The sequence below is a fragment of the Grammomys surdaster genome, unplaced genomic scaffold (genome assembly GCF_004785775.1).
Source record: "Grammomys surdaster isolate TR1022 unplaced genomic scaffold, NIH_TR_1.0 125901, whole genome shotgun sequence".
NCBI classification, from domain to species: Eukaryota; Metazoa; Chordata; class Mammalia; order Rodentia; family Muridae; genus Grammomys; species Grammomys surdaster.
Genome location: NW_021620725.1, coordinates 448,909 through 470,994, shown reverse-complemented (window position 1 = coordinate 470,994; position 22,086 = coordinate 448,909). Strand labels below are relative to the sequence as shown.

Here is a 22,086-nt window from a genome sequence, read left to right as displayed (position 1 = left end):
ATATGTGTAAGGGTTAAAATTAAACTAGGGAGTAGGTATTGGGAGCTTGAGGCAGAGAAAGGTAAAATACTTGGTAAGGTGGCCTGGGTAGTCATTGCTTAGACAGTGACTAACGGGAATGAAGTATAGCAGTCACTGTACAAGAAGAGAAAGAGGAAGGATTTTAGGAGCCATGGGGATTGAGGACTCCACAAAAACATGACCCACGGAATCAACTAAGTAGGGTTCATAGGAGCTCACAGACACCAGCAACAATCACAGACAGACCCTGTATGGGTCTGAGCTAGATCCTCGGCATATGCGTTATGGTTCTTGTAGGGTCACTAACAAAAGAGTGGGTATCTCTGATTCTTTTGTGCACTTGGGACCCTTTTCCTCCTACGTGTCACATACTCCAACCTTGATATGAAGGTTTGTGGCTAGTCTTGTATCATTTATTGTTCCATGTTCAGTTAATATCCCTGGAAGGCCGGCTCTTTTTTGAGGGGTTGGAGATAGAAAAAGGGTAAATCTAGGGGAGAGGAGGCAGGGGGATGGATGTGACTGGGAGGAGTGGGAGAAGGAGGAACTGTAGTTGGGATGTAATTTATGTAAAAAATAAAAATTCAAAAAGGAAGTAAGGAAGAAAGAAGAAGTAGAAGGAGGAAGATGAGGAAAATGAGGAAGAGGAGGAAGAGGAGGAAGAGGAGGAAGATGAGGAGAGAGACCGAAGGGGGAACCATTTCTGTTCTGCTTTAATTCCTGCCCCACACAGAACCACTAACTCCATTTTGTTATCTTTTGTCCCCCCCATCAGGAAAGTCCAAGTGTCAGAGAGAGTGGCTGAACTTCCCACACTGGCCACTAGAGGGAAGCCCTGCTCTACTTTTGTGATTGCAGGGCTGGCCTCAGAGGGCTTGAAGCCGTCTGCAGTGGCAATCCAGTTATCACCCCAGCCTGTGTTCAGGTACAACAGACATTTAATTAGGAGGAGAGAGAGGACTAAATGCTGACACGATCATCTTATGTAAGCATACCTACTCATGGATTCTGAGAAGGGACACAAGCAAACCCCACGGGCCATAGGTTTGTAATGTGTTCATTACGTGGCTTCTTTGAGCTTCTCTAGGAACTTAATCTTCACAAAATACACAGTGATGGGCTGGAGAGATGGCTCAGTGGTTAAGAGCACTGACTGCTCTGCCAGAGGTTCTGAGTTCAATTCTCAGCAACCACATGGTGGCTCACAACCATCTGTAATGTGATTCAATGGCCTCTTCTAGTGTGTGTCTGAAGATAGCTGCAGTGTGTACTCATATAAAATAAAAAAAACAAAATCTTTTAAAAAAAACACACAGTGAGACTGAAGAAAGGGACAGAAGACAGTCTATCATGAGAAGAAGGAAGCCTATGGATGAGAATTAGTGAATTTGCCCTAAGTGATGTCTAGGAGGATTCCGAACATTTGAATCGGATAACCAATTCCATCCAAGGGTACTGTGGGAATAACCAATTCCAAATAACCAACTAGCCAAATAACCAATTCCATCCAAGGGTACTAAGGGAAATAGTCTTGTCACTCTGTGTGTACAAACATTGACAAGTAGAGGAAGATGAAAGTTATGATGTCACACAAAGTTACAGTAATCGCGTGTGTGCGCGCGTATACACACACACACACACTCACGGAGATGGTCAGTACACTGACTGGCAGTAAAGAGCTGTTGAGAATAACTAAAAGGAATAAAGAGGTGTGAGGGGAACCGTGAGTCTTCAGATGGGGGAAGACACAGCTGACTCACCAAGAACGAGAAAAATAGGGCAGTAGCAGACAGGAAGTGCCAGATGTCATGGTCATCAAAGAAATCGAGCAGGACACACTCTCGGTTCTTCTCCCGGGATTCTGCTGGGGTTCCCTGTGGGGAAAGTGGGAGCAGATGTAGGCAAGCCTCCCATGGTTCAACTATTTCAGGGTTTGATTTTGAAGAAGCTACAAAAATCCTACTAAGAAAGTCAACTTTCAAGGATTGTGTATACAGTAGCTTATAGCAGCAGTGTTTATAACAGCTCCAGAGTAGAGACAACTCAAATGTCCATCAAGAGATGAATGGACTGTTTCACTGTGTCCCACAGTGGAAAATGTTTCAGTAATTAGGGGACATGCTGGTGCAGACCACACCATGGAGGATCTAGACACTATTACGCTGTACACTGCACGGATAAAGCCAGACTCAGAGGGCACATGGTATGTGGACCTACCTCTAGACAATGGTTCTCAACCTGTCAGTCAAGGCTTTTTGGGGGGTGGGGTGAGTCACACATCAGACAGCTTTCATACCAGCTATGGACATCACAATTCATAACTAGCAAAATTACAGTTATGAAGTAGCAACAAGATAATTTTTCGGTTGGGGGTCACCACATCATGAGGAAGCGTTGTAGCGTTAGGAAGGTTGAGAACCTCTGCTCTAGAAAATGTCCAGACTGGCCACTCTATAACCACAGAGGGTAGGTTAATGGCTGGCAAGTATTGCTAGTTCAAGGAGAAACAAAATGACTGCTCACGAGTTTTCTTTCTGGGGTCACGCACATGTTCTAAAATCAAATGTGCTGATGCTGAGGTAGAACTGAGACTTTATTCATGTGCTGCAGAGACAGCACTGGTTCCTGAGACCTCAGCCTTCCTGTCTACAAGATAGATATAGTAGTACTGTGCCCTGCCCTTCCCCGCCCCGCCCTTGCATGTGCTGGTTTCAATGAGAAAGACTTTGACAATATGCTAATCAAGTGTTAAATATCTCCTGCAAACAGACCATAAGAGAATAATGAAGATCATGTTTGCAGTATCTACAGGGCTTTCAAGTTCATGTAGTATTACCTCAGTAATGTCACTGGCCTGCTATTTAAGTGTGCCTGTTAAGCCTTCTCTTTTCTGGAAAAGCTGTGAATTTAGATAATGGAGAAAACAAGCAAAAAGCAAGAGAGGGAGAAGAAGGTCCAAAAGGCATGATGGAGCAAGAACTGAGAGAGAAAGAGAGAGAGAGAAAGAGAGAGAGAGAGAGAGAGAGAGAGAGAGAGAGAGAGAGAGGTAGAAGAGGGGGAGGAGGAGGAGAAGGAGGAGGCAAGGAGGAGGAGGAATAACAAGAGGAGGAGGAGGAGGAGGAAGAGGAGGAAGAAGAAGAGGAGGAGGAGAAATGAAATGAACAGGTCTCTTACCTCCCAGCTGCTGAGGTTCTGGAAGAAAAAGTACAGGGCAGCAGCCCACACCACAGCAGTGGCCACGATGCAGAAGATTGGTAGGGGGAGGACCTTCTCAGAGCTTCGAAGCTATGGAGAGATGCAAACCACTGAGGCTGGAGCCTCAGCTGCGAGCAGGCCCCCTGGTGCGGCCAGCTCCTCACATGTGCTCACCTTCATGATAATGTAGAAAGCCAAATACAGCAGTAGGTTGCAGATAAAGATGCCCAGCATGTAGGAGGCAAAGTCCCTGGGCCGGTAGATCAATCCAAAGAAGGCACTGTGGATGTGGGATAGGGTGTTGGGAGCAGGTAAAAGGGGGTGCCATGAGTGGATCCTTAACCACTGCTGGGGAGTTCACTGAAAACACACTTTAAAACACAGGCATGTGATGCACAGTAGGTGCGTTTGGCATTGTGTGAACATCTAGAATGAATTTACACAAGCCAAGATGACCACCATGTCGCTTGGCCATATCATCTTTTGGGACCACCATGTATGTACATGTGGTCCTCTGCTAACTGAAATGTCTTTAGATGCTGAGTGACAATTATACAACTTAATGAATAATAAAACTTTTAATTTATTTCAGCTTTGCTGGAACATTCATTTCTAGTGACTTCACAAAGTTCTTTTAGGTGAATGCACTGTGAAGAGCCATTTTTTCTCTCTGGGTGAAATGGTTTTCCCAGAATCCGTTAATTTCATGATTATAAACAGCACTGTCGGGAATAAGTGAACCCCTGGGATGTACTTCATTTGTTTACATTTAAGATTATTAGTTCAGGGGCTGGAGAGATGGCTCAGCAGTTGAGTACTGACTACTCTTCCAGAGGTCCTGAGTTCAAATCCCAGCAACTACATGGTGCCTCACAACCATCTGTAACGGGATTGGATGCCCTCTTCTGGTGTGTCTGAAGACAGCAACAGTGTACTCACATATATAAAATAAATGACTCTTTGGGGGGGGGAAAAAGATTATTAGTTTATCAGACTAGAAAACTGCAGGTAGGATTACCTCAGTAATTAGCTTGACAGATGTTACAAGTTTATGCCAGCTTTCCATATTTAATTTAGCACCGAAGTTTACTCTGTCTGAAGGTTAATTTTAAGTTTGTTTTAAATTCTATTCGTATAACAAAATATTTGTAACCCCTCCACCTCAAGATAAGGTTTCCATGTGTATCCCTGGCTGGCCTGGAACTTGCTCTGTAGCCAGGCTGACCTCTGCCTCTCAAGTGCTGAGATTAAAAACCCATGTCACCATACTTGGCTGTAACTCTTCTTCATCTCCTTATTTGAAAGATTTTTTCCTCTTTAAAAATAAATAAACTTTTAAAAACGTACAGTGTGATGGATGGTATATACTGGTAATCTCAGCACTTTGGAAGCTGAGGCAGGAGGATTGCCAAAAGTTTGAGGCTATCCTGGTCTATATAGTGAGGACCAGGTAAGTCAGGACTACATAGCAAGACCCTGTCTCAAAAAGAAAAAAAAATGACACAGGATAACACAAAACCAAACAACTGTATCTTGACTCTAGGACACAAGTAAAAACTGTCAAGAAGAATTTTATCAAACTAAAGAGCTTCTATGTCGCATACAGTTCACAGAGTGAAGAGGAGAGAAAGTGGTTGTCAACAATTCTGGATTGATTACTTTGGGCTAAAATCTGTCCTGGATAGTTTGGGTTTTTTGTTTTGTTTTGTTTTTTGTTTTTGTCATCTTGATATAAGATAAGACCATCTGGGAAGAGGAACTTCAATTGAGAAAAAGCGATTCCATTGGGTTGGCCTGTGGACAAGTCTGTAGGGCATTTTATTGATCAGAGCTTGTGAAAGGGCCCAGCCTACTGTGGGTGGTGTCATTCCCTAGGCAAATGGCCCTGGGTTGTATATAAAAAAGCAGGCTGAGTAAGTCAGTAAGTCAGTAAGCACTGCTCCTCCATGAAGCTGCTTCATTTCCTGTCTCCAGGTTCCTGCCTTTAGTTCCTGTTATAACCTTCCCTCCGTGATGGACAACTGTGATCTGAAAGAAACCCTTCCCTGCTTTTTGTCATTGGATTTATTGTATCAACAGCAAAGAAAACAAAACATTATCCAAATAGAAAGAATTCACAAAACAATCATACAAAAACCAAGTAATACAACTTAAAAATGGGCAGCTGAGGGATGGAGGTCTGGCTCTGAGGGTAAAGTGCTTGCTGTAGAAGCATGAGGACCTGAGTTCTAATCCCCAGGCATGGCAGAGCACACCACTAACGCCAGAACAGAGACAGGGAGATCCTGGCACCTCATTGGCCAGGCTGTCTCATCAAAATACTAAGCTCCGAGTTCAGTGTGAGACCTTTTCTTGAAAAATAAGTGGAGACCAATAGAGAAAGACACCCCAGATTTCAAGAGGGAGCTCCCTGGTGTTTGAACCTGTGCATACGTGTGCTCTCGAACACACACACACACACACACACACACACACCACAAAGGAAGGAAGAACTTTATAAAAACTAATGTTTCCTCAACGGTCATATGCAAAGTTCTACAAGATAATTTAAAATTATGTTGCAGTTTTACCCTCATGGACATAATCTCTCCCTCCCTCCCTTCCTCCCTTCCTTCCTTTCCTTCCATCTATCCATCCATTCATCTAATCAATTTGTTCACATAGGTATTTTTCTTGTTGAGAAAATTCTATAAATGCATCAATTATCAAGAAAGTGTGCTCAGCAAAGCAGGGGGTTTTAGAGGAAGCCCCCACTAGTATACAAGAGCTTCCTAGTGCTGATATTTAATTAAAATATTTTATTTAGCTATTTATTTGTATATATGAACATATCACAGTGTGTGTTCACGTGCGCACACATGTGTAGGTCAGAGGACAACTAGTGGAGTTGGTTCTTGCCTTTCACCATGTAGGCTCTGGAGAGAGAACTCAAGTTGTCAGGCCTTACAGAGTGTGCCTTTGCCAACTGAGCCATCTCTCCAGCTTCCTAGTGTTTACTACTGTGTCTTTGTTTATTTGTTTGTTTGTGGGAGGATACCTTTTTTTTTTGTTTTTTTTTGAAACAGGGTTTCTCTGTGTAGCCCTGGCTGTCCTGGAACTCACTCTGTAGACCAGGCTGGCCTCAAACTCAGAAATCCGCCTGCCTCTGCCTCCCAAGTGCTGGGATTAAAGGCGTCTGCCACCACTGCCCAGCAAGAAGGATACCTTTTTATCAAGTCTCTGGGACAAGCAGTTTAGCTGTCTCCTCAATTTCAGATTTCCTTGTAAAATGACAGTAAGAAAACCCATTAAACTGCATTACAGATAACAATAATGATAAGAACATTAGCTCCCGTAATTCTACTTACAAGGACCAGTTAACCAGATTTCCCACAATGAGCAACACCATCCTGTCCTGGAAAAGAGAAAGGAGAGTATTAGATCCCAAGTGATCAGTCTTGGACACGTGTACATACGGCAATGCTAAATAGCCCTGATAGGTTGCATATTCATGTGTACCTATGTATGTAGCTATACATATATGTGTAACAATAATAGTTGAAGAGATCATGAATTTGGGAAGGTAGAGGAAGAGTTAGGCATGATATAGATACAGTGATCATCGGCAAAGTTCTCAAAAAGGAAAATAAGACTAAAACATATACACCATGTAAAAAGTACGAGGTGTGTGTATGTTTATATATATTTCCTTTATCTTCTTTACAGACTAGAAAGTATTTAATTTATAAAAATAGGACCACTTATAAAAATCTTCCCTTTTTAAAAAGAGTAAGCAATATGATTCCCCGCTGACTGGAAGGCAGCCACCTCAGGCCATCTGGTCCTTTGGATTCTGGAGGTTTGAGTCACTGCCCCAAGCCTGGCCCTCCCACTGTCCCTCCATGTTATGGGAGATGGCCAAGGAACACAGGAACATGCACGTACCATATACAGAGGTCTGCTGCATTGCTGGATACAGTCCGTGTAGAACACCATAGCAGCCCGCCGGAAGATTCCCAGATCTGTGTTGACACAATCACACCATGAAAACACACAGAGAAAATACATATACCAGGAAATGACCTGAGACTGGGGAACAGGAGCTCCAGTATAAGTGTATGATATTGAAAACGATGTTGCTTTGGAGGGTGTACCATGTGCATGTGTTACATGGCAGAAAGGCTCCCCAGGGACATGAATGGCAAGCAGCTGTCACCCTTCTACTTCCGTCAGCTAAGCTTGTTTACAGGTCACTCTAGTGGGGTTTCCTATCAGCAGAGATGTAATAGGACCCTCAAACCTGCCTTAAAACACTTGCTCACTGGGAATGGGGAATCTCATCTTCACTGCAGTGATGAGTTATTGAGTTCTGAACCAAGAGGTACTAAGAATGTTTAGAAAGAATTATTAAGGAATGAAAGTTAAGATAGAGTGAGAAAAACAGGAAAAGTTTTTTTTAAAATGTATTTCCACATAAGTCTTGTTTGGAATGGAAGGCATTCCATGTGAGCGTTCTAGTTGCTCCCCTCAGAGTCAAAGTCAAAGGTGACTATCTTCCTGTGAGCTATTCATGTCCTGACTTCAAAGGTGAGACTGAGTGTACTCAGAGCCAGCACTGCTGAGAGTGCACCACAGCTCCTCTGGGGGCTCTTCTTCCTCTGGGGGCTAGCCTGCGGCTGAACTTAACAGAGAGCAAGGAGCCTGGCTATGCGAGACCCCAGTAGTGATGCACCCCACCCCAGCGTGGGTTGGGATGTAGACTGGCCTCCAAGCCTTTCTCCAGATCATCCTCCCATGCAGCCTGCCTGATCTAGAAGGGAAAAGGGGGCAGAGCTGGCAGACAGCCAGAGGGGTCTATGAACAGTTTAGATCCCTACAAAGGGTAGTAGAACATTACCTGTGTCAGACACATCTGAATCAGTGGGAAGCAGAGAAGAAAGAAGAGAGAGAAATGGTCTGTAAGAAGGAAGCCAATAGGTGAGCTGTCACTTGCTTTATTTTGTTTTTCTTAAAACGATGGCTTTACTTAGTATTTGTAAAAGTGACGTTCGCTCCCCACCCACACCCCATGGAGGACATGGACTCTGCCTGTCTCAGACACTCAGAAAGCTCCTTCCTAAAGAATAAACCGAGGGCCCATTCTCTTCCAGCCTATATTTATCTAGCCCTTTTCAGAAACCCATTTGCTCTCGTGAACAATCCACAAGGTCTAATTTGTCAGGTCTGAGACAAGGGACACAGTAGTAAATGGGACAAGTGGCTTAGTGGTTTTCTGTCCACTTGTAACATGCTCTGCATTGCCACCACTGCCTTTCCTACCTATGTGCTTCCTGAGGACTGCAGGAAAGGTGTGTGTGTGGGGGGGCGGGGGGAATGGGTGGGGATAGCTGAGACACTGCTAATGTGACTTCTGGCCTGGGAACCGACTTTAAACACAATTGTTGGCAAACGAAACAGCTGTTAGGTCACAGATCCTCTTGTTCTGCCCAACTACCCCCGTATCAGGGCACAGGTCACCTTCTCCTATGTCCTGTTAGGACAGTGCAGAAGCAAGACTGCTGTGGCTCTGTCATTTCCTTCTTTCTTGCATTTGCGAACCCAGCCTCGCCTGTGACACCCAGGTCCAACTTAGAACTTTGCTTTTCTCTAGTGTCTTCCTGGCTGATAATTGCTGACACATAAGCTAGACCCCATGTCGTGATTTCCCATTCCTTCTCTGCAAAACCTGTAAGCCCCCTTTGTTCTCTGGAACTGAGGGCCATCACCTTTCAGGATACAGTCTTGGCCCTCAGTGAGGACTCTGCTAATGTAGCTCTTGAGAACTGAAGGCTCTGTCTCTCCCTTCAGAGTCCCACCATGCTGCCTGTGGCCATGATGCAGAAATTATCCTACTAAAGCTGGTAGAAGGGCAATCCCCCTTAGCTACCTTTCAACAGATCTGCCATTTTTATTTCTAACAGCAAGCTTTCATTTTGCTAAATCTATAACCACCTGGGGACAGTTCCCTGGGGACAGAACTGAAAACTAAACTCCATCTTCCAGGTACCCTTCCCACTTGAAAGAAACCCCCCACCCTGCACTATTTTCAGGAGACCTCCCTGTGAGCTTGCATCACACTGAACTTTGATGTAGCAACCAAAGTTCCTTGCAGAGGGCCTTCCTCTCTGTAACAGGCTTTAGGGGCCATTTTATCCCTGCCCTTCTAGAATTAAGGATGGCAAGGGCTTCACCACTGTTACTCCCAGGTTGCCCAGAGTTCCCTTAATCACCTCTCAGCATGTATGTCTTGTGAATCATCACTTTATCAAGAAATCCTCATCAATCTTTGTAGGGAACATCTGTCTCCTGTCGTGACCCTCTCAAACGGCTGCCTGAGCCTCATATAAATTATTCCTTGTGTATAAGATGATTGTGGTACTCAGAGCCTGTAAAGCCTCCTCCCCATTTGTTTTCCTGAAGCCAGAGTTCCATTAGTGGATCCTTCCAGGGACAAAGAATGACCAAGCTGTTGCTATTTCTGTGGCATGTAAGTGGACACTGGCTCTTCTTAAGTCTCTCTGAAATCTTTTGAGACATACCACAGAGCCAGAGGTAGGAAGAACAGATATGGACTATACTGTTCTTTTGAGGGACCAAGAATTCTAAATTTAGCCTGACCCTTCTAGGCTATAATGAAAGCCTCTTTTCTTTTCTCTTCTTTTCTTTCCTTTTCTCTTTTCTTCTCTTCTCCTCTCCTCACCTTTCCTTTTCTTCCCCTTCCCTTCCTCCCTTCCTTCCCCCTCCGTCTCTCCCTCTCTTCCTCCCTCCCTCCCTCCTTTCCTTGATTCACTAGAGATTACTTTACCACTGAGTTCTCTTCCTAGCTCACCCGTTTCTCCCTCTTCCCCTTCTCTCTCCACCCGTTCTTTTCTCTAACCTTGCATCCATTCCTCTTTTATTTGTTATTTTATTTTTAGTATCCTTTAGTGTCTGATTTATAGCTTGAAATGTTCACATATTTTGTTGGTGAGTTTTTATTTACATTCTTTCCCTGGGCTCTGCCAATATTAGGGGCAGGTCTATGATTTATCTTGAAATATACAAACCAGTTTTTAAAAGTAGGACTCCCAATATGCTAAAACCATTTTAAAAATACTCTGAAGCATATTGAACCTCCTCCAGTGTATGACGGCTGACTGACGGGAGATGACAAGTTAATTTCCACATAGCACCCAGTCCACCCTGTCGGAAGTAGTACAGTAAGGGAAGCTGGTCTTGAAAGTTTCTGTCCTCATATCTAGAAATAGTGCGTGATTCATGCCTGGCAACCATTTAGCATTGGAGAAATGCTCCTTTTTGAATGGTGCAGATGGAGAAAAGTTCTGTGTAGGGCCTGTGGAATACTGAGCACACTGCTCTCCTCGGGACCCTTCCCTTTTCTTCTTAACACAGGATGTCTCTATGTGGTCTTGACTCTCTTGGAACTTGTTGTGTAGACCAGACCATTCTCATAAAGCTCTGCCTGACTCTGCCTGCCGAGTGTGGGGATCAAAGTCACATGCCACTATGCTTGAGTTAATGCCCTTTGAACTTTTGGTGGCTTGCAGAGTGTTTGCAACCAGCAGGTAGAGGTGTGCCCCAGCTCTGAGATGTGGGAAGATACATCTCTCAGCTGAAAACAGAAATAGTGGCTAACAGATCCCATGAGGAGGACCTTCTTAGAGACACGCAAACACAGCAGGGAGTTCAGAGCCCATGTTCATGATGATCAGTACCACCTTCACTGAGGATGAGTGACAGCCCTGGGCTTGCTTCCCCAGGGAAGTCAGTGTGTGTGTTCACTCACCTATCTTGAAACGGCCCATATAGTAGATTTGGGTGCTGAGTGCCAGAGAGGCGAGAATGTGGATGGCAGAGAAGAGGATCCAGAACCACACATCATTTTTTCCAAACACCTAGAATAAAGATGGGGTTAGTGTGATCTGGGATTCCCCCCAGAGAACTCTGTAGAATCATTATAGAGACTCTTATTGAGACTGATCATAGAAAACAAACCAAAACAAAGCAAAAACAAAATTAGCCATTACTAAAGGACATGTTGACAAATCATCTTCTAAATATTTATACGTATACCCACAAGTAAGTCCTGTTCTCAACCATGGCCAGAAATACTTCTTTTTCTGCATCAGGCTGCAGCAGATAAAGAGACTCATAACTGGTCCAAAATGCTGAGAACTGTGTGGCTTCAGTCTAAAGGGGACATTATATCAAACCACCCCTAAGGCTCACGGAACAAGACGGAAGTGGGGGAAGGCAAAGATATAAGAGCTGGTGGACAGCAAGGCACGCTGGGAATTCCTGTCTTCAGGACGTGACATGGCTGTTGTACTCATGAACTCACTGAAGCTGTGGCGACCTGTTCAAGGTCAAACCAGCCCAGCCTTCCAGTGAAAATGGAGAGGGGCTCATGGGCCTTACCCCTAGCTGAGGAGCTACTGGCACTTGATAGCCATTTTGGGGGGTGGTGTGTCGCTATTGGTGGATTGTTCATGCTCGGGTGGATGCCTTACACCCATTCTCAGGCCTGCAGCCCCCTCCCCCAAGGGGACACTTATCAGGGCTGAACTGAAGGCAGATGGAGAGGGACCCACCACTCCGAGGACCGTGAGTGTGATGACCACAGCGAAGGAGGCGTAGGCAGAGTAGGCGCTGGCATTGATGTCCGGGTGGCGGGTCTGATAGAGCTTCAGCATGCAGAGGCCAGCGATCATGTACATGAAGGAAGTGTCTGGGGAACAAGTCAAGAAGCTCAGTGGGTACCTGGCAACGACACTCCAGGCTTTCCTTTAACTTCCACCTACCCCGTGGCTTAGTGGAATATTTGCTAATGTATAGAAGTCTCTAACATAGCAGCCCTACTAGGAGCATCCTCTAGGACAGTAGTTCTCAACCTATGAGTCACAACTCTCAAGGACCGTCAGAAAACACAGATATTTACATTATAATTCATAACAGCAGCAAAATTACAGCTATGAAGATCAACAGGAATAATTTTATGGTTGGGGTCACCATGCTAAGAGAAACTGCATTAAAGGGTGGCAGCATTAAGAAGCTTGGGAACCACTGCTCTAGGAAGATCCTGTATCTTCTATTTCTGACCCGTCCCCATCCACCAGTGTATTTTGGTTCGCGGAAGGAAAACATCGAATGGGGTAAGTAAATAGCTACCTCACTTGTAAAGGGTATGTACATTCTAAACTTTATATTTGACAACGGGGACAAAAAAAAAACCTCCTTTAATGATGATAGTTCAGGCAGAGAGACAATAAGATGAGTGTCAGTGGAAGCTGTTCTCAGTACTCTGAGATGCAGCCAGATTCACTGCTGTATCTCTATTCAGAGCATAATAGCCTACTGATGGAAAATAGCTACCCATTATATACAGCCAAGCTGTTCTACCGTTCCAGAGAGAGGAAGTAAAACAATAGTGTGTGATGCTCGTACTACTCAAAACGTCAGCAAAACATTTTAATGTCTGATTGTACCGTTGATGTGGGAAATAAAGGCTCTCCCCAGGGTAGGAACACTCTGGGGAGAAACTTGTTAAACAGAAAACAGAAGGTGGACAAGCCAGTAGGTTAAGCCTGACCTACTGAGGTGTGTGATGGTGGTGCATACTTTCAAACCCAGCACTTGGGAGGCAGAGGTCAGCAAATCTCTGTGAGTTCAAGGCCAACCCAGTCTAGAGACTGAGACTCAGGACAGCCAGAGCTGTATAGTGAAACCCTGCCCTGAAAAACCAAACCAAACCGATCAAAAGAAATCATTATCTTTGAATGTGGGTGGCAGTGTACAGGTCTTGTTTTCCTCATTTTTATCTTATTGCTGTGCCTCTTAGATGGGTCTCACTATTTGTAGTCTAGACTAGAGATCCTCTTGGCTCAGCTTCCCGGGAGTGTTGTTTACAGGCAGACTCCACCACTCTTGTTCTTCATTCTTATGCTACATTTTAACGCTAAATTTATATCTACCATCTTTTCAATTTATAACTTTCCTTCCAGCCTCTTGGCTTCAGGAAAGCTCTTGAAAGGGATAGGTCTGATTGGTCCAAAGTTAATCCATTTTCATTGCTGATAGATGTAGCATCCTAGATCTGAGATAACAGGCACCTAGGGAATGGTTCAGGAATGTACTTATTACTGTTTGGGCTACTGAGATATGAGGGGACATTATCCTGAGGCTTCTTCTGAAGATTTTTTCTTGCTGTAAGTTCCTCCAGGCCATCTTGAACCTGCTCTGAACCTGGAGAAGGAGACCTAAGACCTAAGGAGAAACTAAGCTCTATTATGGATACCTTTACTAGCATGAGAGAAATTACCTTCAGGAGAAAACCAACACATAGGCTAGGGACATGGAAAAGGTCACCCGGAGATGTAGAGTCAGCTGGGGTAAGCCAGCTGCAAAGGCATTTCTCCCCCTGCCTTCCAGACAGCAAGCTGTCAGACAGTGTGATGGTTTTATCATTTAGTCCACTCTTAATTGACTTTACCATGACTTTCACCCCAGTGCAGGCTTACTGCTTAAGTAAATAAGTTACATGGAGAGAAGTCTGAAGGGTAATGCTTCTTAGCTTAGCCCCTGACTCTGCGTCTCACCATGACATCAGCATGCAGTGCAGAGTGTTTTCCAGACTCAATGCTGGTCAAAGAGAACAAATGTATAACATGCAGAAACCTTGCTCAGTGACAAGATACACTCAGGTCGTGTCAGCTCAACCCAAATGCCTTTACATTCTTGCAAGTATGAATTTTTGATGTTTTTGAAGGGTTCCAGGATAAGACACCAGTAACTCAAATCTATGTCACCAATATAGGTTCTAATTACCGAACTGGAAGTTGGAATAATTAGGACAGACATGGTAACAAGCACTGAGCACGCCTTCCATCATCAGTGCGATCCCCATAGCGTAGAAGAGGCCAAAGTGTTTGGGAATACCATACTCCTGAAAGAAAGGGAGAAAGGATTGTTAATAAAAAGACACTAGTCAGAGACACATCCAGAGTCATGAAGCCTAAATGGTGGCCTCAAGTGGCTCTACGCACAGTTCACCATCTCATCATCAAGTCAGACATCCCTCCCCTTTGTGGTCTACGTGGAAGCAGTCCTTCCCACTCATGCCTTTGATCTGTCCCACTCTCTCCTCACCATAGCAAAGATGTCTTTAGCCTCCAGGGCTCTCCGGTGGAGCAGGTCCCTGCGCAGCACTATCAGCAGGAAGAGGAAGCCCAGGAGTACGTGGCCCAGGTTACTGAGAATATTATTGAAGGCGCTATAGGGATGAGTGAGAAATGAGTGTGAAAGCCATCATGGGGACTCAGAATGAATCCAAAAGTGGGCGGAAAAACTCAATATTTCGGTCTTTCTATACTAACACTAGGACTTCAGCATTGGGCAGCCTCTAGAAATCCTCTTTGATTTAACTCCTTGATTTGAAGATGTTCACTTGACTTAATGTAACATCTGTCTTCTCTGGGATTTCTGCTTAGCATCCCTAACACCTGCTTGATCATCTCTTGTCCTCATGGTCCTGGCTCTGAGAAAGAGCTGGTCCAGAGATGAATGAGCATCTTAGCTCTACCTGTGACTCTCATAGACGGACTCACAGTGTGTCAATATTCAGCTCTCCAACTGTGGATTTCAGTATAAGCACATATATACCACAGACCATGGCTTCCTTTTCAGGAAATCAAGCTGGTTCTGCTCTGTAGAAAGAAGATATGTTCCTATCTCTCAGGAAGATACTTTCTTTCACCCAGTTCTGGTGGCTTTAGGACAGTCAGGCTTTCGGACAACCTCTGACATCACTAAGAACTAAGGTACCAGAATTCAGCAAATCCATACCTATCTAAGCCTTATCTAAAAACTGTGGCACTAATAATACCTACCTTGTGAGGTCATTTAACATACTAAATGAGAGCTGGCCACCAACTCTATTCATGGGCATGTGCCACCTATAGCTAGTGATCTGGCTTTTAAAAACCTCACTGCCCAATCCTCAACAGGTCATTCTTAGAAATATTACCTGGGAGGAGAGCAGATCCTGTCTCAACATCTGGCTTCAATTCCTCTTTGCCCTGACCAGGGTAGTTTTCCACAGTTGTTATTGTTGTTGTTGTTGTTGTTGTGTGTGTTCAAACTTAAATCAAATTAGAAAGAATCTCTAATGTTTCACAAGGAGCCAGAGGGCTGAGTTTACCTCAGGACGCCCAAGGGGTGAGCACAGAGGAAGTTGTAGTAACAGATATCCTGGTTGCCAGTGACATTTACCACCTATAAAGTCAAGTGAAAGAAGAAAAGTGACTTCTCTCTATCCTATGAGTCTGCCCAAAGTCACAAAGAATAGGAAGGGCTCACAGGGATTTCCTGCCAGTAGCTAAAGTGTAACCCACCTCCTCTTCAGGAGGTAGGGCACGACCTGCCACCATTACACAGCAAACACACACTCCCTATTCTGGCGGCATTTGTGCTTTAGATAAAAGTATGCTGTCTATTGGGTAGCCTCAAGATGGAATTCAACAACATATGGGTCTTTTGTTGTTTTGATAAAAGGCCTATGAAAGGATGCTAACATTGGAACCTGCCTTTTGGCTGTCTTGCTATGTGTCTGTCTTGCTATATCCTGTTCCCTAGATTAACACTGGGAGGAAATGGAGATGCCCCGTTCCCTGAGTGCCCCACCAAGCAGTCAGTGAGGAAATATCTAGGTTTCCTTATCTATCCCCTGCCCCTTCAAGAACCTGCCTAAATCATAACAAACTGCAGCTTCTGATGGGGTTCATGTATGTTAAGAATGGTTAGATTAGAAACAGTGGCATTCAAACCTCATGGAGACTTCGTCTTTATTCTGTGATGGGTATGAATGGACTAAGTATTTTACATCACAAGCTTGGCTATACAGAGAAATCAGAGAGGATTTAAACAATACTGGTGCATGTCTCTCCTTCCGGAGGCCTTGATCTACTTGGTGTGGGGTACCACCCAGGACCCTGAGAGTTTTAAAAGTGCCCCAAGTGATTTTAATGCCTAGCAAAAATTAAGGGACAGTGAAAAAAAATGTGCTTATCCACATGTCATTCTAAACTGGCCTTCTCAACTCTCATAATTTCTAGAAAATTTCTACTTAGAAATCTGGACCTCGATTAAATTCCTACTTCAGTGACTGGGATCCAGGGTTTCTATAAAGGGGCAGTGGACATTCTCAAGGCATTTTAGTATGAATTCATTTATCACTCTTTATTTTTTGTTGTTGTTGACTTAATATTTTGTTAGTTCCACAAAACTGTTTTTAAATGTCTGAAAAAGATGTATGTGTATGAGTGTTTCATTTGTATGTATGTTTGTGTCCCACATATGTGCCTGATGCCCATGGAGGTACAAAGAGGGTGCTGGATTCCCCTGGAACTCGAGTTACAGACAGTTGTGAGTGGCCATGCAGGCATTGGGAACCCAAGTCCTCTGCAAGAGCAACACATGCTTTTTTTTTTCTTTTGGTTTTTTTCGAAACAGGGTTTCTCTGTATAGTCCTGGCTGTCCTGGAACTTACTCTGTAGACCAGGCTGGCCTCGAACTCAGAAATCTGCCTGCCTCTGCCTGGGATTAAAGGCGTGCGCCACCACCGCCCGGCAGCAACACACACTTTTAACTGCAGAACCATCACTCCAGCCCCTTGGGAAGATGTTTACAATTTTACAGAGTATCCCCAGTGAGGAGGTACAGGCTAAATTAGACTTCAAGCTTCTTTTGTTCAGTCTGGAGATTTTATTTTGTGTTACTTTTTGAGACGGTTTCATGTTGCCTAGACAGGCCTTGAACTCTCTATATGAGAAAACCTTGAACTTCTGATCCTCTGGCCTCCATTTTCCTATTGCTGGAATTATGGAAATGTTGAACCCGCTTATGAGGCGCTGCAGTAGAACACAGCTTCATGCATTTTAGGCAAACACTGAGCTACAGCCTTAGACCGTTAGCCTAGACCTTTATTTACTCTGTTCATTGTCTTCGGATGTCCACATACTCAGAATGATAAATAATGGTGCCATCGACAGACATTATGGCTGAATGATTGATTTTATATAGGTAAACAATATAAGGTACCAGGTCCCTTTGTGGTAAAACAATTGGGAAATAAATGGAAACAATCCTAGGGATGAAGTAGTTAATGGAGAAGCCTAATTAGTGCCAAAATGGGAAGTTATTAAACAAAAAAAGTTCTTGGAGGCTGGTGACACATACGTTTAATCTCCGCTCTTGGGAGTCAGAGGCAAAGTCTGGTTTACATATCCAGTTCCAGGAGAACCAGTAACAAAACAGAGAGATCCTGTCTAAAAGAACCATCAACCAAAACTCTAGTTCTTGGGACTGAAGGGATGGATCGGTGGTTAAGAGCATACACTGCTCTTCCACACACATACGCTCACGCACACGAGCTGATCCCAAGCTAAACTCTTCCCTGTAATCCAGAGCGGCAGCTTTCCTTCGATGGAAGCTGGACATCCGGGCAGGGCAGCACTTACCGTCTGGTAGGTGATGACAAGCTGCATCACAGGCAGTGCATAAAACACAGCGATGGTGATGATGTTCCTATGACAGAAGGAACCACAAACAGTGACTTCCAACATAATGGTGGACTCTGATCAGCTTTTAAGAAAAGAATATTTCCACCTTACATCTCCACAGTTAGCTTGCAAAAGCAACTAGGAACTGATAGAGTAGCACCTGTTTCTCTAGTCTGGCTCTCCTTCCTGTGCCTTTGCACATTTGGCAGACAGAATTTTGAACAGAGGCGACAGAAGGAAGTGGAACAAACTCACCTTGGTTACGGCTATTGGTCTGGTTATAGCAAAGAATCCTTGCACTGATAACTGAAATCATTAAGTCATTCATTTATCTAATTTATTGGAGACAGAGTCTTGCTAGGTAGCCCTGACTGGCCTAGAACTTGCTATGTGGACAAAGCTGGTCTTGAACCTATGATGATTTCAAGAGCTGTGGTTACAGACAATGCCACCGTGCCTGAGCTGAAATAATGTATTTAAAATTCACCAATTGGCACTTAATGAGTTGAAGTCCTCCTCCTCCTCCTCCTTCTTTGTACAATCATTTGTAAAGCAGTCTAAACCCAACTTCATATATAACCATCTTATCCCCTTAGTGCACTGTTAGGTTAAATGTGCGTAGAGAGTGAGTAACAAGTGACAGATACCTTGTAGAGGCTCTTCAATAAAACTTAATTCCAAAATGACAGTTCAGCTGTGAAATTCCATTGTCTCCCTTGTTCCTGGCTTCATTCTAATGTCTGCATCCAGAAGTAGGGGGAGTCCTCAGAAAGTAAAAATGGAGGGGCATCTCACAAGAGGACCACAGTCGGCTGGAGCTTTCTGAGCAGAGGAAGGCTCCTTGCTACGCAGCTCGGCCCCTTGACTGGGTGGAAGGACATGCCCACAGATACGGGCATATTTCAGGTCTTTTGTGTTTCAAGTTGGAGGTATCGTCATCCATATCTATGGCTTATTAAACACCAACTCCTTATGATACAAGTGGTTTTAGCTTTTACAAAGAAAAAAGATGAAGTTTAAAGAGTTTAGGGGCTGAGAGTGTAACTCGGTGATAAGGACTTGCCTCCCTTATCCTGTGCATAGTCCTGGGTTTGATCTCCACCACTGCAGTACACATGTACATACAAATACATAGATTTAAATAAGTCAATATTTTTAAGGAAACCATGACTTTGCTGGTCACCTACTTACCAAAAATAAATCTTATACTTTTTGCTGACAATCCTCCGGTCTTTCCTGGACAGATCTGACAGGTACAAGAACATCTAGGGCATCAATGGGAAGAGAATGCAAATCTGAGCTTGGCTTTTCTTGTATAGGACACAAAGGAGAACTTTAGAAAGTTCATTAATTTACTCCTCACTGGGGATTGAAATGATCCATCAAGCTGTTTTCTTTAATTTTGTTTTTCTCGGGACTCCATAATAAAAGCACTACCATTCTCCTCGGCTGATGTGAGAACCCTATCAAGTACCGAATGCTCCACACATTGCAAACATTGACTTCTCAGCTCTCAGACCTGCTCACTTCGTAGTTCCTGAGTTGCATACGGTTGAAACTGTGTGATATACTCGGATCTTTTGGTAGGTAAAATACACTATATTAAGCTTGTTACAGAAAGAAATGGGCTTTGCTCTCAGTGAATGGCATGTATAGAAATGGGGAAGTTTTCCAGGACAGCCCTGAGGTGAATCTCATCTTCCATCTGGGTCCCTATATACTTTTCTGTTCACAGATACTTGGGGTGCTGAGAACATGAAATGCTCTGTCTTTTTTTTAATCCCCCAACCCCAAAGAAAGGTTCTGATAAAGAGATTATCGTCTTGGGCTCTAGCTATGTTTCATCTAAACCCTCCAGAAGACTTGGCTTCCCTTCAAGAAAAAAAATAAGGAGGTGGAAGCACTGGTGAGGTTTATTTTACTATCAAACTTCCTTCTGTTCCATCAGTGACAGTCAGGGCATATTGGTACCTTGGTCCGGATGACGTTTTTGTCACTTTCGATGTCTGGCATGGTGTCGAAGTCACTCTCCTCCACGGAGCTGTCTGTGTCTGAATGGCATGGCTGGCCGCCATCAGAAGAAGACATCTGCCTTCCAGGACTGGAACTCGACTCGTCTGAAACAGAAAACTCCTCTGCCTTTAACAGCCAAGAATGGTCCATAGAGCCCATTCCTCTGCAGAAAGTGCAGTGCTTGCTCATTCTAGAAAACACCATGTTCGTCCAAATTAACTCTTTACCAACAAGACATGCACCTGGGCTGCACCTCCTCAAGTGAACGACAATTTTTCTTTTCTTCCATTTTATATTGAATTTGTCTGTTTCTAGGGCTGACTGTAAAGACTACAATAGAATCTTCTCTGTAGATATCTGGATGCAGAAATAACATTGTTCTTGTATTTCATGTTTCAAATTTTAAAATACAAACACAACGTATAGCTACACACATGCAGAGGTATTCATAGCTTTGATTACACATGTGGGTAAACACATACCTATCCAACTGCTGTACATTTCACATGGAATAATTATCCAGAGAAATCTCCCACATGACATTTCTATCATTATATAATAAAAACAGTATTCTCGGAAAGGATTCTTCTGTTCCCATGAATGTTCTAGAGCAGATGGGATTTGTGCAGCTTGAGCACATGAACTGAGACTACCTTCTGATTTATTTCTTCTGTTCAGATTTTTTAAAAAAATCTGTTCTTACAGAACTAAAAATAAGTAGCCTACACTGAGCCCAGATGCTCCAAGTTACAGAATAACAGAGCAAAGTTACAGTCCCTCCCTGCGGACTGTTTACTGTGCACCGTTCACGAGCCAACAGTCACCATGGCAGGGCTCCGTGCACTCCTCCTGTACAGGAATGGGGGAACTCGGTTTCCTTTCAGGCTGCTTAATGGCATCTAGGTTTGCCCCGTAAATAATTTAGTGGCCTTGACCAGGGTCATTGTGACCTTGGCTGGGGTGAAGGACTGTTCGGCTACACCATGCTTACTTGCTGCACTGCCTTAGTCTTCTCACACCCTGAATCTTCTCACTCCACAGACACCCAAGGAGGTGGCTGTTCAATTGACAGTGCTGGCTGCACCAAGTCTTTCAAGCCATAAATTCAGCTCCGGGGGTGGGGGGAGCTGGCAAGATAGCAAAGAGGGTAGAGAGCCTTTGTGTGCAGACCTGATGACCTGAGTTTGATCCTCAAATCCCACAGAGCAGCAGGAGAGAACTTGCTTAGAGAAATTGTCCCCTGACCTCAGCACATGTGCACTGTACACACATATGGTATACACAATAACAAACAAATAAGAGAAAGAGAGAGAGAGAGAGAGAGAGAGAGAGAGAGAGAGAGAGAGAGAAGGCAGACAGACAGAAAGACAGGCAGGCAGACAGACAGACAGACAGACAGAAAGACAGGCAGGCAGGCAGACAGACAGACAGACAGCGAGATGGCTCAGTGAGTAAAAGGTGCTTGCTGCCTGCTGATATAAGTTCAGTCTCTGGGACCATTCAGTGGAAGGAGAGAACTCCTTCAAGTTGTCTTCTGGCCACCAATATTCACATGCTCCCCCACCCAATGAATAAAATAAAAATACGATAAAAAAAGTTTCAAGTCCCAAACTGGAAGTTGATGGCAACCACTGAAGTGAGTTCAGCCCGAGGGGAGCTAGCAGGTCCAAGACACAGAACAATGGAAGCATAGAGAACGCTGGAAGGAACGTTCCAGATTATCCAATCAGTTCGTCTCTTCCGGCACAGAGCGGCCTCTCTGCAGAATAACGAAAGAGTCCTACCAAAGGACTCACTGTGGGAAGTACCTATTGCCCCATAGTTGCTCCCTTCAGGCGTACTGGCAGAGATGGGATGAGAGACAGCCATATTTCCAGAGCCTGCAGGGAAAACAAACAACGAGAAAGAGGGAAGGAAGCTTTACCCTCAGCTGTTAAAGTCAAACGACTTGACCTGAAGTAGCTGAGTCGCTAAGCAGCAATCTTTAAATGTGACTTTCTTTCCACTTTTATACAGGTATTGTCACTGTGGGTGACAGGGCCAAATCTAGCCTGTCACCTCTTTCTGTATCATAGTGTGTGGCCTCATTTCTTTCCTTTTCAGTCTCTCTCTCTGCCTCCCTCTCTTCTTTCCTCCATCCCTCCCTCTTTCTTTCCTTCCCTCCCTCTCTCCCTCCCTCCCTCTCTCTCTCTCTTGTTCCTGTATGATTTGGGGAACTGAATCCAGGGCCTTTCATATTGCATGCAATTTCTCTGCAATTCAGCCACATCCCCAGGCAACTCAT

The 22,086-nt window shown here is 44.2% G+C and overlaps 1 protein-coding gene across 5 annotated transcripts in view; it reads right to left on the bottom strand.

Moving 5' to 3' along the window:
• The window catches only part of Sidt1 (SID1 transmembrane family member 1), an 86,049-nt gene that overhangs the window by 1,885 nt on the left and 62,078 nt on the right, over nt 1-22,086 (bottom strand). For 4 of the 5 annotated variants that reach the window (XM_028752410.1, XM_028752411.1, XM_028752413.1 and 1 more), the window contains 15 exons: nt 21,611-21,682; nt 19,761-19,906; nt 18,981-19,054; nt 17,748-17,814; nt 15,431-15,504; nt 14,380-14,503; nt 14,059-14,176; nt 11,826-11,962; nt 11,021-11,129; nt 8,093-8,107; nt 7,141-7,217; nt 6,564-6,610; nt 3,391-3,496; nt 3,196-3,306; nt 1,782-1,895 (listed from right to left, as the gene is read on the bottom strand). In XM_028752410.1, coding sequence (XP_028608243.1) covers nt 1,782-1,895; nt 3,196-3,306; nt 3,391-3,496; nt 6,564-6,610; nt 7,141-7,217; nt 8,093-8,107; nt 11,021-11,129; nt 11,826-11,962; nt 14,059-14,176; nt 14,380-14,503; nt 15,431-15,504; nt 17,748-17,814; nt 18,981-19,054; nt 19,761-19,906; nt 21,611-21,682 — 1,391 coding nt within the window. The remainder of the gene's footprint in view (nt 1-1,781; nt 1,896-3,195; nt 3,307-3,390; nt 3,497-6,563; nt 6,611-7,140; nt 7,218-8,092; nt 8,108-11,020; nt 11,130-11,825; nt 11,963-14,058; nt 14,177-14,379; nt 14,504-15,430; nt 15,505-17,747; nt 17,815-18,980; nt 19,055-19,760; nt 19,907-21,610; nt 21,683-22,086) is intronic. The other variant, XM_028752412.1, reaches the window with a different exon arrangement.